General features: G+C 41.4%; 1 protein-coding gene across 1 annotated transcript in view; it reads left to right on the top strand.

Moving 5' to 3' along the window:
• Window positions 1-18,728: 18,728 nt before the first annotated feature.
• Window positions 18,729-19,115, top strand: part of lekr1 (Leucine-, glutamate- and lysine-rich protein 1) — a 69,014-nt gene continuing 68,627 nt past the window's right edge. Inside the window, exon 1 of the mRNA XM_069534138.1 lies at window positions 18,729-18,853. Coding sequence (XP_069390239.1) covers window positions 18,838-18,853 — 16 coding nt within the window. The 5' untranslated portion in view covers window positions 18,729-18,837. The remainder of the gene's footprint in view (window positions 18,854-19,115) is intronic.

The raw sequence follows: 19,115 nt of genomic DNA on the forward strand, positions 1-19,115 counted from the left end.
GGGAGGGTGGGGGAGGCAGGAAGGGTGAGGGCCAGCAGGGGCTCATTCCCAGTGTATACAGGTGGAATTAATGGGAAGCAACAGGAAAAGACTGAATGTGTGTGCACCTCCCTGAGGCCTCAAGGATTATAGCTCATGCGCACACACACACACACACACACACACACACACACACACACACACACACACACACACACACACACACACATACACACACACACACACACACACATGCACACAAAGGCTTTCACAAATGCTCGCTCAGTCTCATCATAACTCAGTCCTCTACAGTATTTAGTTTGCTCAGATGCTTGGTTCTGCGTCTCTCACACCCAGAACATTATAAATCCTTTCCACCCTGTTTTTACTCAGACGTGTGTACACCTCTAACACTTACGCCAAGCGGTGACTAAATTCCAGCACTTGCCAAACACAACTGGCTGTGAATCTGCTCACCCATCCTTATTATCACATTATGTACTGCAGTGTCTCTTAATGGCCGCTCCCGGTGTGATAAATGAACTTGTATGTCCTGTTCCTCCATCCAAGTCTTCTGCTTCACGGAAGAGCCACAGTGTCCACGGTGGTAATTGTATTTATCGAGCACATTTCATTGCACATAAACTTTTTGTGCTCCATTTAGAAATGGAGCAATAAGTGACAGGACGTCTATAGAAGTTAGCTTCTTGTGCTTTCGGTATTTTTTCTCGCATCAGCTTTGGTGGTGATCTTGGGAGTGGAGGTACTAATTACTTTTAATAAACAGATAAGATTTAATTAGCAATTCAATGCCCTAAATCCCAATTTGAACAAGCATACGTTATTATGAGTGAAGATTGAGTGACTATAGAAGTGGTTATTATTAGTGTGTGGTTAATTACACATTACACAACATACTTGTGTTGGTGGATAAAATGGCTCACTATGTTCTATTTGGTTGAAATAACTGTGAGGAGTGTCTGATTGTCTACCCCTAAATAAGATTTGATTGCTGTTGCACCAATGAAAAAACGTTTTCATCTGTAGGTTTATTTGCTAGGCGATGAGTGTAACAGCGGGACAAGCTGGTGGTGCAATAGTTAGACTAGACCGTTTCATTTCGATTCGGCCAGCGGTCATTGGAGGATGCAATCGATGTCAACTGCGTAGATCGGGTCCTCCACAGGATGCAGCCATTGAACTGAAACACAAATTGGGTCTCACCTGAGTTTCTTTATCTCTGCCTGCTGTATGTAAAGAGTTAGAGCTTCTCACTGTCCTTTGTCCTACGTCTGGTAACATCTTTGGATTTTCCCTGACCTTCAGTTTTCCTGGTTAGTTCTCTTTTCTTGTTTTATCCTAGCATTTCAGTTTTTGCTTCCTGTGTTGCTGGTTTTGTTTCTTCTGTAGTTACCTGCCTTGCTGTATGGTCTCATTCACTCCACAGATCTCACTGTGAACGATTTCATCGGAAACTGTGCCTGTTAGTTGTATAATCTTGAGGAACCGGTACACTGATTCTGGAAGGAAATGTTGCCAAATGTGCACATGTGCACCTCCAATGATGACCCAGAGGCCCAAACATATGCTTCACTCATGATTAAAAAAATTAATGGGTTGGAATTACTGGCAGAAGGCTGGGAACCATTTAATGGAAATCTATTGAGTAACATCAGACCTCCTGATTCATTCATCCAATATCAAGAAGTTGGGCAACAAATACAAAAACAACACAATCTGAGCTGTTGTGTATTCAGTCGTGTAATGGTATGGTTAAATTGTTTCCTAAGATCTGCCATAGTCCAATCACTTGACCTTAAGGGAGTTTTTAGCAATGTCCAAACCGAGGTTCATGTCTTTATTGCATAATTCGATGGGGTTGTTTTGGTTTCAAATTGTAATTTGTAATTTTCCTTCTGAAATTGGGTCAAAAATCCAAACGAGCCAAACCATGGTTCCGTTTGATCAGTTTGATCTGGAACAAGGTCTGAGGTCCTTTCACACGTGTTTTTTTGGTTTCGTCTAAACTGAAGATCCGAGAAAAAAGCACCCTAAAAACCTGTCCAGTTTCTTTATTTCAATTCACCCAGGCCTGCAGCTTGTGAAGGTAAAATAGGAAACAGCTCTTCATGGCAAAAACCAGAGACTGATTGCAGCTATGGAGCAGGAACTAGAGTGCAATAAAGAACAAATGGAAAGAATGAAAAAGTAAGAAAAAAAGAAAGGAAAGAAAATCACCATTTCCTGTGTTATAGGAAATATGTTGGAGCAAGAGTGGGCACCATTGTGGGAGGAGGCCTGGGGGGTGGAGGTGCAGGACTTGAGTGTGTGAGGCCTGCGTACGTGCAGCGTGGTGTGTGAGCCTTGGTGGAGGTGGGGACGAAAGAACAGGATGCACAGCCCTTGAGGAATGTCTATAGCTTTGTGGCACGTCTGTGAAACTCATCCCTCCTTCACTCCCTCTCTCCCTCCGTCCTCTCCAGCTGTTTCCCGCTCTCTATGGGACAGCAGTCACTCAGGCAGCAAGAGGGAGAGCTGAGATAGTGAGGGGAATTACAGGAGAAAGAGAGGAGGCGTATAAAAAGACTGGTGCAGAGGGAAAGGGCCTTTGGGATCTGGGATAAAAAAAGGTCAGATGTAGAAAGGAGTGATTGATACAAAGAGATGGAGACAAGTGTAGTGAATGGAACAGAGCAGACGATCTAATCACCCCTGACTGAAAACCGGTGATTCCACTGCTTAGCACTGTACTTCACATCACCACAGCATGAGTCACATACAGAGGGATCTCAGGGGAGTCCTGCGAATGACTTCAAGAATTACAGCGTTGATCTTTGTGTTTCACACTGTGACCTTTCCTCTTACTGGAGAATCCCTAAAGGTGGAAAAATCCTAAAAATTCTCTCTCACAGAAACCGTATCTGTATGTTACTTGTGTGCTTTTGCCGCCTATATCCTCACTGCAGCTTCTATCAGGCTGGATTCTTTATTTTTTGACATTTAGCCTCAGGCATGTTCCCTTTCCATTCATTTCATCCACATTTTTTTCCCACGTAAAAACTGGACTATTTCACTCTCACACCCCCTCAAAAAAAACAGAAAAAGAAAACAGCTGCTCTCCATTCGTCCTGATTATCCTGGACACCAGAAGAGAACAGACCATGTAACCTAACAGCACAGACTGCACTTTATTTGCTGCATGCTGCTCAGCTCTCACAGGCTAACTAGCCACAGCAGGCCTGCATTCCAGCCCTCTGCAGTCAGCCCTGCATGCTTTGTACCCTGCTTTGCAATTTGGAGCTAAATGTTGCTTTCAGACATGCACTGAACTCTGGAGATCCTTCGGACATTCTCCGGAGGGGCTGTATGTGTGAATGCAAATGTCCGAGTGAGAGCGTCCTGACCACACTTTCTCTGGCCGGTCCCCGATCGTGAAAAGTCTGCAGGAGCTGATGTTAGAAGTTGTAGCAGCAGATCCTCGGCAGGATTCATTGTGAGTGACAGTGGCGTTGATGTTGTTTCTAACATGCGACAGTAGCTACCCTGTTGTGGCTACGATAGGTTGATGTGAAAATGAAAACATGAATCAGTAACTATTTTGATAATCATTGTAATTATTGTGAGAAAAAATCAAAGGCATCTGGTTCCAGCTCCTCAAATGTGTATATTTTGTGGTCTTCTATGATGGTAAAGTAAACAACTTGAACTGAATGTACTGAAGATGTCTCCTCTGGCTCTGTAAAAGAAATAGACAAAAAAATCCATTAGGAAAATATTCTGTGGATTAATCAATAATAAAGTAAAAATGATTTGTGACCCTTACGCTAACCATGTGACCTAATAATAAGATGCAAATGCATCTAAACTGCATTAGTTGATATTTTTGTTCAAAATTTGAAAAGGAAAAGATTATGATGAATATTCTTTATTTTCAATACAGTATCTTCAGCAACAAAGCATGATTTCAAACCAACATCAACCAGAACATATCTGGCAATAATCATTTTCAATCAAACTCATGTGTCGACCATCTTTCCAAACCTCCGGACTCTGGATAAAAAAGTTGCTGGTGACCATTAAGAAATTATGTTAGTTGTAAAATATGTCTGACATTAAAAGTTAGTCAGAAACAGGACTCTCTAGGACTCTGTGACCTGTTGGAGCACTAAGGAAGTTAACTTGACACTCTGATTCATTTCTACTCACAGCCTTAAACAAAGGGCTGTTAATGTGACTTGTAGAGAAAGGAGGCCAAGCTTTGGCCGCGTGGATCTGTCATCGGTCTGTGGTATGTTCATTAGATGTTTGTTGTGATTTCTTTTCTCTCGTAACCCTGGCAACAAGCCTCAGAGCTGTCATGGTCCCCAATCATCTGACATATGATCACAGTGTCCCGCCTGATTGAAAAGCACACACACACACACACACACACGCTGCAGTTTGACAAGGTGCTGAAGGTGGGGGCTCAGGCCCACAGTGTCTGGTTCTCTGGTAAATATCGTACACACGCCCTAAACAAGGGGTATACGGAGGGAGAGAAATGCCAGACTTCCAGGAACAGATCCTTGCATTCATGGGGGGGGCAGGTTTACCTCCGTTCTGCACTGTTTCTATTCACAACGCTCTTTGCTTTCTGTTGTGGAGGGTGGTGGGTGTTTCAGGTGATTTCCACTGACTCAGTCTTAAGCTGTTTGTACTCACAAGTCAAGTGATGTTGACTGCCAAACACTGCCGCTCGGTAAGATGAGGTTTGTGGGGTAAAGTGGAAACCAGCATGATCGGCACAATCTATAATTCCATCAGTGTACAGCTTGTTGTGATGACATAAGATCGTTGTAGTCACATGGATGCATCAGCACTTATCTTTAACATTACTGTTATAGAAGATGAGTTTAGGTTGTTTTATAATACAAAAGATGGCCCATTTATTCCTTCATAAAATGATTCCTTTGTTCTCTCTGTTCAAATTCTTGCATCTGTTCTGACATCTGGAGCAACACTTCGCTCAGTATACATGCCCAGAAAAACAAACACCAGGTTATGACTGTAGTGTAGCGAGAGATAACACCGCCTGGCTCTGCTCCATTGTCTTTTCTTTTCTCTTCTGTCCTTTTCTTGCCCTTGGACCAGATGTCCCCGGCCCTAAGCAGCATATCCACAACAGTTAATATGGCAACCGATCTGCAGCTGACCCTGACCTCTTGGCCCATTGAACTTAAAACAAGAGCCCGACACTTTAGCATTATCACTTTGTTTCCAACAATCAATGAAAAGAATCAATACCACTCTCGTAAATATAAATCTACATCCAGTTAGCTGTAGTTTAGCACTTTTTATGAAAACATATCTCTTTTGTTGAATCCAAACTGAAGTGTAAACATGACAAGTGTATTTAAGAGGAAGGCTAACAAGCCAAGACACAGTCTGGCACATTAAACCCTGTGAAACTGCAACTCACAGGTTTTTTTAAGGATTAAACAATACGATGCAACATCTGAGTTTATGGTGCTCGTAGGTGGATTGTTTTATCCTCTGACAGAGACATGATATCTGTTTACTCTCATTTATGCTAAGCTAACCAGCTGCTTGTTGCATTCTCATGTGAGAGTTGTAGGGTGTAAAACGTTAAACCATTCGCTTGATGTATCGCATTTTTATTTTAAGTCAAAGTCGGTAAGACAGCAAGATTCGAGGGCTTTCGGTTGCTATAACCAGGCACCACTGCTTGCCTGAGTGTTCTGAACATTTTCCTGTTGTTTATGAAAACGTTATGAATGCAAACTACAGAAAATGTCGGGATCCAGTTTTCCAGGAATTTTCTGAAATTCATATCTGAAAAGCAGCCTATGTTGCATATTATTTAGCATTTCAAGCAAATCTCTGCGAACACGTAGCCCGCAAATGACACAACATTTCCTTCTCGCCTCTTTGTAGACATATCAGCACAATCTGCCTACATTTGCTGCTTGACAGTTAAGAGCAGGTGGGAGAGCCGTGGGTGTTGTTCGCTCAAGTGGTAAGATGAAAAGCTCGGGCTGATGTCGGCGTCCGTCCTCCCTCTGTTCCAGTTCCTGCTGCTGCGTTGGTGTGAACCTGCTCTTGGCTCCAAGGGCAAACAAAAAAGGGAAACAGCAGCAGGTTGTCAAGGCAACACGGAAGCCACCCACGTAGGAGTATACATACACACACACACAGGTGATGTGTGTAGTTTGCATTGTGCGTGCATGCTCAGACATGTGTGGTGAATACGTCGCCATAGTTCTGTTTGCAGCGTGAGTGTTTGTAGGCTGGAGCTGAGGGACCTTTTCATGACTCCAGCTGATGAGTGGGAATCTAATGTTGGCAGCGTGTAACAAGCTTTATTTACACAATGCTGTATCTTTAGTCTCACAGCTAGTGTCCTACTTTGACTCAGACTTTAGAAGTGACGTATCCATTGCAGCGTGCTCTGCACTACAGCAGAAAATCACACCCTCAAACAAGTTTTCTATTGAGGTCATATCAATGTATCTTTGTCTGCTTCCCATTAGCTCACCGAGATTGTGCTGAGGGACTTTTGAACGTGTGATTGCGTGGACTTCTCCTGTGAACACTGCTTTCTATTCTGAAGAACAACACATTTATCATCCTGTCACTCCTCCTCTTAACCTCTGAGGAATATGGCTTTGATAATCTGTCATCTCTCCGTCTTTCTTTCTCACGTGTCATTGATGTGTCGTTCCCCCCTAGAGCCCTGAGATAGTTTTAATGGCTGGGCGTGCCCGCGCTTCACATGCAAATGTGGGAAAAAGTAACAACCGGGCAAAATCAAGAGAAGGATTCAAAACAAATACCTAATTAGTAGCTGGGGATTCAAATGAAGCCAACAACACCACAGCCCATATAGCAAACAATTTTGTGAGGGGGAGTCGAGAGAGGGAGCGATATAAATGTCAGGTTTTAAAGATGTGTTAATGTGCACTTTCTGCTACAGAAAATGCAGTCTTCTGACTTCAGGGGTTTTGTGTGTGTGGAAACCAGCGCTTGCATGTTCCATGTGAGTGTGTGTGTGTGTGTGTGTGTGTGTGTGTGTGTGTGTGTGTGTGTGTGTGTGTGTGCAGTGTCAGCTCTTTCTCATGTCTGCTGTATGTGTTAATTAAGTATGAGATTCAGAGAACACTATTGAGGGGAAAATGGCTGTGGAACAGCTCAATTGCAATCACCTTGCCTAGCCATGCAAAAGATCAGTCTGGCACTGTCAAGTTCAGCTCTCACTGGTAGATTTTTTTTGATCAGAGGATTATAATCTGATCCTGGATCAGAGCCTTGGATGAATGAAAAATTAATTTGCCAGTTCATTATGAAGAATAGATTAGGCAGGTAAAGAGACACACATACAGGGGAACTGAAGGATGACCTGTAACTGAAGTGTATTTGATCATAAAGAAAGAAACACCCCCCCACCTTACATTTTTTCTACTGTATTAAGACAGGAAATGCTATGCCTGTAGGTTGGCAGCCCCACCAGTGTAAACAACAGACAAAACAATACAGGCAAATGAAATGGATAATTTTGTATATAAGCAGGCACCCACATCACTATAGTGTACGCCCTCCAAGATCCCAATCCTAATAACGCCCCCACCCCCCAATCTCTGCCAAGTTTAATTTGTTCACTGTGCTTGTGTTTCTGTTCAGAGGGATCTTGATTAAGATACACGCCCCTGTGGAGGGCCGGACCAACTCCTTATCTCACAGCAAGGAAGTGAGGAAGGAACCATCAACACTGACACAAAGGGTGGGCCACTTGCAACGTGAGACAACCTTGTTTTGGTTTACACAGTTTTCCATCAGCTTCGAGGTGTAGAATTTAAGAATTTAACTTCATTTATTTTTCACAGGACTGTCCACACAATTTTTTTGTTTTCCAGCTGGACCTTGAGTTATAAGACATAGACAAAAATCAGGGTGAGAGAGAGATCTGCTCAGTATTGATATTACGCTCAACAACAATTATGAAGAATGCAATATATACAGTTGCTGATGAGAAATCAACATGTATTGCATGCAAACAAAAAGAAGCAAATATAAATGTATGCATGTATCAGGATGCAGACCTACTTCAATATATGTGTTTAGTATATACACTCGTAGATATATTGTATGTTCCTGAATATGTTGAAAAATAAACCCTATCAAATGATTTGACATTAATCTAAAATATTTGTACAAACAACTCACATTTCTATCTATCTACGTGAAGTGCATATGTTTTCTGAATAATAATACAATGATAAAGTTATGAATTAAATGCAAAAGCTCAATCTACATTTCTAAACTTTCAACATATGTTCTAATCAGTTTGCATGATTGCTTGAGATCATACATGATCTGCATAATGGCTCATTATAAATGAAGTTGCAACAAGGAGTTCACTTGGCTTAGCTTAACTTAGCGTAAAGACTGGGAGCTGCTACTTTAAACGTCCTTCGGCTGTGGCTTCATGTCCAACTAACACATGTGAGAGTTGCATCAATCTTCCCATAAAACTCTGAACAAATATGTGTGTGAATGAAATAGGAGTTGAGGTTAGACAATAAATATTGTGCAAAAGGTGGAGATCTAAGGAGAGTGAGGCAAATGTTAATGAATGATCAAAAAGAAAAATATAAAATAGGGTAAGTGGAAATAGAGATTTTAAAAATGCTCTTAGGCCGAGTGGTGCTCTGGTGTTGCACTCGTCTTCCTTTCAGCAGGGGTGGTCCTCTGGTGAGATAACTCCAGCCAGACAGCCATGGGTGATAGAGATCAGATTGAGATGACAGACTGGAGTGCTGCCCAGATGCACACACACACACACACACACACACACACACACACACACACACACACACACACACACACACACACACACACACACACACACACACACACACACACACACACATACACAGACACTCAAACACAGACACAGCAATGAGAAGGAAATTAAAAAGGCATTCTGTAGAAAGAAAAGGAAAATCTGCATTCTTTGTTGTTTGTCAGTCTGTCATAGGAGGGGAAGAAGAAGTGAGTGAAAACAGAAGGCCCTAAGTCCTTTGTTCTGACAAACAAACACACCATGTTCCCAGAACTGTCTGCTGAACCTGTAACATGAGTTCTTATGTACTTTTTCACTGCACTAACATATGCTATTTTTTGGCTTATATCCATTGTATCTTTTTGAAGTATCAGACTATAGCCTTAATCTTAACAAACAATAAAAAATCTGTGTGTGGGTCATTTCATGTTTCTGAAACAAAGACAAAATGGATAGAAGCTGGGATGTAAAGGTTGTATTAGGCTCATAGGCCTAGTTTGAGAGGACTTTGTTTCTTTTGTTTACTCAGAAAGTGTCAAATTTCTTATTTCGGTGTGCCCCAGGGTTCAGTTCTCTCTATGTCTGAATATGTTGTCATCAGTTTATAAAACCTGTAAACATTACATCTGTCTTCACTTCTTCGCAGATGACACACATCTCTATATATACAAAATGAGTGATCTCCTTACACTTAATGTTCCGACAGATGCCTGTGTTCTGCTCCCTCTCTCTAAACTATTCCCTTTTTCAAGTTCTAAAGTCTGCATTGATTCTGTGTTTAGTCCTAAGTACCTTAAACTCTGTAAAGCAATTTTCAGACATGAACTCCAGAAAATGTCTTGACAGTCGGGTCTGGACTTTTCCTTTAACAGAGCATTCAAGGGAAAGGTGGCACAACATGCAGGAGGGAGGACATAACCGCTTTGGTGATCACAAACTCATATCTCATTGTCTGTCCAAGTTGACATCTTGAATCAGTGCCTTTTATCTGTATCTCTTTTTCATCCAAAAATATTTGTAGTTTTGTTGAATTCTCCGGATAATCTCCTGCTGTGTTCTCACATGGGCTCATAAAGACATTATCTGGAGTTACTAAGAGAGCTGGCAGGAAAATCTTCAAGAGTCTCTTACTCAGACATGTGTGTTCTCACAAAGTCCCTCCCTGCACCACACCTTCAATTTTCTAGACTTTTATCTAGAAGTTCTTAAATATTTTACTTCACCCAAAGTAATCCACTGCTCTCATTTACTTTTATTTTCTAAAGCATGTTAGATTGCATACTCTTATATGAAACAAACAATGTAGGACAGGCATGGGAACCACAGGGTGGCCAGTTCAAGTCCAGCATGTACCAAAAAGTATGGATGGTGGACTGGTAGCTGAAGAGGTGCCAGTTCACCTTCAGGGCACTGCTGAGGAACCCCCAAATTGCTCACAGGGCGCTTCTCCGGGGCTGCCCATCACTCTACCATCTCTCTCCACATTTGCATGTCTATGTGTGTGTGGGATTGTGTTTCAGGGTTAACAACTGCATGTAAAAGAATTTCCCCTTGAGGGATCAATAAAGTATCTCGTACTCTTAACAAATACAACATACAAGCTGTAATTTGCATAATGACACAATGTCCTGCTTTGTTAATTATCACCTATGCAAACAAATGGGCCCTTGCATGAGCCCTGTAGGACTCTAACTTGTCCTCAAGTCTGTGTGTTTTTTTGTGTGAAAGAGGCTCCAGATGTTCAGATTTGACATCAGGGGCATTGATGACAGATCTCAGTTTCAGTTAGTTCACTTCATGTTGCATTTTCATTGGAGCAAAGCAACTGTCACACCAGATTTACTGGAGATACTTCTAGAAACCACATTCAACACCGTAGCAGGCTCTTCCAGCACATGTGAACCATGTGTATGTGTCTGAGGCCTGACAGGTCCCCGTCTTCTGATGATTCACCAAAGTGGCCTAACGTCTTATCGTTGCTCCACAGATGTTATTCACGTTGGAACTTTGCGAAACCTCGGGATTCTCAAAGTGACAAACTCGCTGACGGGCTCAGCTCCGGCTACAAATTACAAGCAAGAGATAAGCGTGATGATACCTGGTAGTTTTTCCACTTAACTCTGCCTTTACATGAGGATCTTTCCAAGTGTGTGTGTGTGTGTGTGTGTGTGTGTGTGCGTGCTGTTAACTCAATAAAAGGAATATAAGCAATTATCATCTCTTACTCAGGTGAAGACATGTATTAAGGTCAGGGAAAGGTCAGGTAAGGTTAGGCAAGTAGTAGTTGAGGTTAAAGTAAATCTCCAGGAAATTAAAGTAAGTCAATGTAATGTGTGTGTGTGTGTGTGTGTGTGTGTGTGTGTGTGTGTGTGTGTGTGTGTGTGAAAGAGAGTGTGTCTGTCCCAGAGGTCATTGTCTCTGGGTCCAGACGGCTCCAAGTCAGGTTCTCAGTGTGGCTTCACTAATCTGCCGTAATTATGTCTCACAGTCAGCTCACTCACAGTCGCACACATACGGTACATCGACTCTCTGTCTGCCTGACTCTCTCTCTCTCTTTTCTCTCCTCCTTCCCTCTCTCTCATGGAGTCGTGGTTGCCTCAGGATGGCAGACAATGCGTGTGTGTGTGTATGACAAGGTGTAACACATGCAGTGACGCCATTGCTGTGCTAACACACAGCTTAAAAAACTCCCCTCGCAGCTGCAGGAAAAAAAAGAGACAAACGCATTCGTAACTCGGCATATAATGAAAGAGGTTTCCAATCCGAGAGTCATCCACTGCACACATCACACTCACCTCCCCGGTCTTGCCACTGTGACGCATATCTTCCGTCACGCCTCTTGCTGTGTGGTGACGCAGATCCTGCGTGGGCAATCTAAATCCAGACTACCTGGCTGGGTTCATGGGTGTTCAGCATAAGGGGAATCCCTCACTAAAAACAATTCACAGATTTTATTCTAAGACAACCCAAATTTATTAAAAATTCCAAAAACAACGATAGAATAATTTAATGATCAGCTGAGCTCTTAAAGGTTAGGAGTACTTACCCACGGGGGGTGTTTGTCTGTTAGTTATCAGGATTATGCAAAAACTCCTGGATGGATTACCATGAACCTTCGTGGAATGATGTCATGGGGCAGGGAGGAACTGCATGACCCGGGCCTGGATCATGGGTTGGATCCAGGAATTTTTTTCACTTTCTTTTAACATTGTGAGTTGGGACGTTTTTTGATATTTTATTAATTTCTCAAAGAATCATTAACGGATCTTTATGAAAAAAATCTGGCATGTTTAGGTGAATGCTCTTTATGAGTGTGTGCAATTTGATGAAGTAAAATCCAGATATAGTGAATTTAAATGGAGTTTCATTAGGGGACTGTTGGGCCTTGGCATGTGCTGTATTGAGTGAAATCCTAGTTTTTGGTCTTAAATAGAAAATAACATGAGACTCAGCAAATTCAAAAGGAAATGCAGCAACATCACTAAAGCAGCTTATTCTATTCAATCTACATACAACAGACCCCACTTTACACTTTCAAACTGAGTGGTCCAAAGTCCAAATACAACAATGACACAATTGTTGTAATTGTGGTACAGAAATCCTTTCCTTGCTGTAGTTGCATTTAAGTGTTGGACTGGAACGATCAATTTGAAAATCCTACGAGAAGAATACTCGATTTGCAGTATTTTACTTCTTTTCCCACTTTGCCCCCCGGCTCCCTACACATTACAATATTTTGCATACAATACCTTTTGTGCAAAATAATATAATATAATAATATAATTTTTTTTTTACCATGGATTCCTTTAAAGAAAAACAGCTAAACCTGCAGATTACATCCCTGTCGTCCTTAAACCACTCCCTCTGCTTGACCATAAGCATAACTTGTGAAAGACAAAGTGTTTATCTTTGGTTTTGGGACCAATACAAACACTTTTCACAGTACAATAAATCTAAAACTAGAAAATGCAGTAACCGCAAGGACAAAAACTGTAATCATCATGAAGTATGCAAGTATACATTTGTATGGCAATTTCTCCCCAGTTGTAAGGCAACAGTAAACAACAGCTACGACACAAACACGCACTGATGAAAAGCTCGACGATACGACTGTCAGCACACAGGGCAATTAGAGAGTTAGCTATCATAGCTCAATCTTATTGTACAGTATAAAAAAGACCTTAATTAACTTCAGGTAGATAATCCATCGCATGAATTATCAAGTATAATTTGGTGTTCTATACTTAAGATCATTATATTATTTAACACTAGTACAGAGCTTGTTCTAAACCTGCCTGTTTGTCATGTTCTGTTCTCTTGGCCTGTGTTAATGCTCTGGACCTGCATCAGAATTATTCCTTGTCAGTAGTGAGTCCTCCTCCAACAGCTCTACAATAAACTGTCACTTGTTATTGTTTGTGTGCTGGACGTTGTGTGCAGAGCTTTTTTCTAAGGTGCAGAGGGAAGTTAGAAAACTTTATGTTCATCCTTCCTGGTTTATCTGCAGTGAGTCAATGTGAAAGTGATTTAGCTTTATTCACGTGTGTGATTTTTTAATATATTTTTGAATGATTTACTTAACTGCTGTTAATATATTATTTTACACATTGCATGGCGGCTATTTCACTGCTGTGGTTTATCCGAGGAGACACGTTCAACCTCGGTCCACAGACTGACAGCACACTGTCCCCACGGACTGTGACAGAATGTTGGTCGCCTGTTTATTAAATTTAAATGTATTGCATGTCCAAATCGACACTGCACTTGACAAGTGTGGAGCCGTTAAGATGTATGGTGCGTGAGAAACGAGTTCCATAAACAGTCAGACAGAGATTATAGTCATTAACATTATGTAACTGTGGGAGCAAAAGGTTTTTCCATGCCAGGGTGTGCATATATTTACATAATCACCTGACACCCGGAGAAAGACATTAAAGGAAGAGTCTATCAAAAAACCTTTAAAACTTTATTGTTTTTTCTTGGCAGTTGGGGAAATAGAGGTGTTTACAAATCTTTTAAAAGAAAGTAGTAATTGTGTTAATGTGTGATACTCACAACTAAACACACTGTACCTAAAAGATTAGAAATACTTTATTGCACGGCTACAATGACATTTTAAGAGGCCTCTCTCTACAGTCGAAAATAGATATATGAGAGTGTAAAAATATAGAAGAATAGAGCACATATATTGAAAAATATAAGGGTAAAACAGAAAACAGAAAAAAGAAAAGTGATATGATTTTAACAGACAGAATAGGAGCGAGTAGATAGAAAAATATGACATAAAGTGAGCCTGTGTTTAGGTAAACAATCCAGAAATAATTAACTTAATTATATCTAACATTTTATCAGTCCCTGACTGCACCTTCCCAAACAACACGTCTCTTTATGACTCCAGTGAAGTGTTATAATTCCTAATTGTGGCTGGCACTCATTGACACTGCAGTGATGTGTGCTGGGGTGAACTCTGTTTCACCCTGCGACAGCCTTCATTTATTCACAATCAGGTTGGCCTTTCAGGACAAACCTGTTCCTTTCCAGAGCAACTCTGTGGTGGAGTGTTTGGCCTGAGACACACACATGCACGCACACACACACACACACACACACACACACACACTGAGCTCATTAACTCTTAATATAACTGACCTTATATTCACAAAAACTCATAAGATACTACATGCTCATAGGTTGAAACACACAGGCTGTACACACACACAGACAAAGCCTTGCAAAGCTTTTCTCACTAAATGCGTGCCTGGCTGCTTGCTTAAACACACACTCACACAGACACACACACACGCGCGCGGCTGCAGCACAGCACTCCTATTTAAACTGATGTGAGTGCTGTCACGACAGCCGACTAGTCCTATTTGTTCCACAGAAGCCTTGGCGTGAGAGAGCAGGGTCACCCCACTGGCTCTCATGCAAATCCATTCAGTACAGACACACACACACACACACACACACACACACACACACACACACACACACACACACACACACACACACTTAGTAGTCCTGCAGATAAGCAAAAAGACAGGGAGAGAGGCAGGCAGGCAAGCAGAGAGCAGAGTAGAGATTCAAGCAGAGAGAGAGACAGACTGAAGGACAGACAGACAGACGGACACAGACTGAAGGACAGAAAGACAGACAGACACAGAATGAAGCAGAAAAGAGAGATAGACAGACAGACAGACAGACAGACACAGACTGAAGGACAGAAAGACAGACAGACAGACAAACCAACCTGAAGACTCCAAGTCTCACAAAATGAAACTGTAATACTGAGATAACTGAGATACACAGCTGGGCAGATTCATGTCTAAAATTAAAATGGTTGCGTTACATCACATGATTTAAAAGTTGTCCTGAGCCACTGCACTCACTGGTGGCCCCACATGGTAGCAAGATGTATTGCTCCTGTTTGACTTGTAAACAGCGTCACTTTTTAGTAAACAGGCCTTTGCTTAGTGGCTGATGCAAGTAGAGGTTGTGTAAGGTCAGGGTACAATTGAATAAAACTATCTCGCACTACACGTCACCAAAGATTTCTGACGAACAGCCAAATCCAAGATGCGATGATCGTTATCTAAATACAAAAGAATAACAAGCTCTTCTCACATTCAACATTCGTAATCTTACACTTTAAAAATTATGCAATATTTAAAAAAAAAAAGAGGACACTCATCGTGCCTGATTGCTCATCTCATAGCATATGATATAGCATTACATTTTTTGGATTGTCAGTTCTTAGAGGCTTACAAAAGATTATCACACTCAGACCCCTCTCCCCAAATCTGCCTTGGGAAAGATGTGAGCAAAAAGGGATTTCAGACACTGCTCAACCACCCTACAATCATTTTAAAGTTTAAGTTTAACTCTCACAAGGTTTAACACATTTTACAGAATGAATATGACAATAAAGGCTAACTGTTTTCATATAGATTCCATGTTTTCTTGCTGTTATAATTATTATTTTTTCAGATACGCGTCAGTTCATTTGTCTTTTTAGTTTCCAAATGGAGCTTTTCTCCACACTGAGGACTGATGCCCTTATTTAGGAATATTTTGACATTTACACAAACCAGTGACAAGTTAGCTGGCATGTGTGGGAACAGTCTTTCAGCAAATGTCTCATGAATCACACGTGGGATTTTTTCTAAAAAGGGAAACACAAAAAACATTTCTAACAGAGGCCCAGTAAGTAGCTGGCGAAACAAAAATCAGGGTACTCCACTCAATGACGCAACATGACAGGTGGACAAGTCTTACATTCACACAGAATGGACAGGGGCTTGTACAGTAGAGCGTTGCGTGCTCAAGAGGACCATTTGGTGCTATCCAAAGAAATACCAAGAAAAACAGCTCTTATCCGAGGAGCACTGTGAAAGCGGAGGGAGGCTTGATGGGTTGGAGTTGACTGAGTGAGCTAGTGTAGAGGAGGCTCATGTCATAAAAGTTGTATCGTAACGCACAAAGAAGAAAGACCTTTTAAATTCACAGTCTGTGTGTTGTGAGCACCAGTCTGTCCCATCAGCATTGTCAATCTGTTCTTTCTTTTGTCATTGTCACAGTTTTGAACTGGTCCTTTTTGTCCAGCCTGCAAATTTGGCCATTGGATTTGTCCCTGCATGCACAGCCTACACCAAATATGTCAAGCGTGACAATATTAGTCATTTCATTCCAAAAAGAGAATAGTGGGTCATACTCAACCCTCCTCCATCCTCTTAAATTCGTGCATGCACACACACACTTTCACCAGTCACCCATCCCCCTCCTTCTCATTCCTCCCTCTCTCTCTCACTCTCTTACACACACATGCACGCAAGCACACACTCAGCATGCTTCATTATACACTTGCCCACACAGCATAGCGTGCCGGAAACAGACTCAATAGATGCCAAGCTCCCGGTCCCTGCAGGCTCAGTGCCCCTAAAACACTGGATGCACCTTCCCCAAATTAGGTTAATTTACTTTTGCCACAGAGGCTGCCCAAAAATACAGTCTAGTGGTTCCACAAACAATTACGACAAAGACATTACAGTGCGTTTTGTTTCTTTAGCAAATTCAAGCTCTCATTAATCATTAACCAGATGAGATTCAATTAAAACCAGCTAAAGTGAAATGGATATGAACGCTACATTAAAATGATGTGATGATCACACTAATGGAATTAAATCATTGACATGCAACCAGACTATTCACAAAGGAGGTTATTTGTTTAACTGTTTGATATAAGCTCCTTAAAAGAAAACTCAGATAAACTTTACATGTGACATGATTTACTACTGTGACCCAAATACACCGCTTTGCATGCGATTCTGCCTTAAATGTACAAAATGTTCGCAGCTCCTTCTTTTGTCCTTGCCACGGGGGTATTTGAGGATATGACCGATTGCAGGGAGGGAGCGAGGCAGAAAGAGGAGGGGGGAGACACAGAGACAAGGGTTGTCTTTCCCCTCTCTCTAGCCCAGCGGGGTGCAAGGTTTGATTACTGTCTCTGCCTGAGTGCAACAATTTCTTTCTCCACCCTTTTTGTCACGTTCACAAATTTCTTTCTTTCTGCTGTGGAGGCAGATAGACTAACACGGAAGGTAGGCTAGACTTGAGTGGGCGAGTGCAATTTGCATCAGAGCGACTGAGTCTGCACGATTCATTGACGGTTCCATAAATAGCACAGCATGCGTCCCAAATGAAATCATACCAAAGATCTCTCGGTCCCTTGATTCTCTCACACACTGTTACATTCAGACACAGGTTTGCTTTGGTTCAGCCGCAGAAAAAACTAGAGCGATGATATCACATAGAAAAAGACAAAAGTGTCTGTCGAAAGACATTTGTTAACAATCTATTACCACAAAACGATTGGTCCTGTAAAAGCCCCTGCGGGAATGTCTGGCCATTATTTCACATTACTTCTGAGGCAATGAATTAAATGCAAACAACCCAAACAGAGCATGGAGTGTGACCCCGTGCATGCATGCGGGCAAAGCTCAGCAAATGTGACTTCAAGGCATTGTCAGTCTTCATTTTGTGTGCAATATCCTGTTCCTGCTTTATCTTAACACATTTTTTCTTTTTTCTTTTAATGGCAAATTTATATTAAATGTATTCTCACCATTTTTTGTGTGTGTTTCTCTGCAGGCTTCACACATTTTTTGTGTGTGTTTCTCTGGCAAGATCTTCCTTGCCATGCGACATGTTAGGTGCCAAAGCACAAATTTGAAGTGACTTGCGTTACCAACTTAATGTTTTACCCCCCCCCCCCCCCCCCCCCCCCCAGCTGAGGTGGAGTCTCTGCCTCTACAGCTCAAATGTTTTTCATGTTTTTCATTGTTGCTGCTTTTGTGTAAGAATAAATATTATTTTGTCTTTGTTAGTTGTGTATGATCATAACCAATGTGGTGGCAGGGGTGTTTAGATCCTTTAAACTACTTAATGACATGTAAATGTGATGCATGTAAAATGTTTAAAAGTAAAAGGTAGTTGAAGTAAAAGTACTCATACAGATAAACAATGTTAAATGCTGTATTATAATATTGGATTATATTATTTACATAATGTAGTTATATAGTGATATACTACATAGTATATTTAATTTACACCAATTTTATGTTATTTTATTTAAATGTATCTGATTTATATTTAATCTAGAGTGTAAGTAGTTGCTGTTAGTATTTCTGCATGAAATATAATGGTGTAGGCGATGGTATACATGGAACGAACTAACCAAAAGAAGTATATCCCAGCTGCACTTGAAAACAGTACGTGACAGATACATTTCATTACTGACAAACAATCACCCCCCCATATTCAAACTATTTGAAATGCTTTTGTTTTGAAAGAAAGTCAACATCCGGTGCTCGTCCTGGCCGTTCCGCTCTGCGTGGCCGCGTACCAGTGTTACGTCGTAACCATAGCAACAGTCAGAGTGCGGCTCACAGCGGCAGAAACACGAGTTGAATATTGAAGCGAATGAAAGTAATTTGTGATGATTGTGACCTTCAGCCGGATCGATGCTGTTGACGATGGGTAGGCGAAGACGGACTCTGCTCCACAGTGAATACAAGTCTAAACAGGAAGTAGCATTTGTGACTCTTAGCTTCGGATGCTAAATTAGCTGAGAGCGCGCACTGATTTGTTTACATGTCGATTCAGCAACTTTTGCTGAGTTTTTCACATAATTCCTGTCCCTCAATTCACATACAACGACTTTAACACATGTAGAGTTTATACCAGGCAATGACCAGCACAAGAAAACAGAAGTTAATGTACAGACCAGCAATTTGTTGAA

Source organism: Paralichthys olivaceus, chromosome 11, assembly GCF_024713975.1.
Source record: "Paralichthys olivaceus isolate ysfri-2021 chromosome 11, ASM2471397v2, whole genome shotgun sequence".
Taxonomy (NCBI): domain Eukaryota; kingdom Metazoa; phylum Chordata; class Actinopteri; order Pleuronectiformes; family Paralichthyidae; genus Paralichthys; species Paralichthys olivaceus.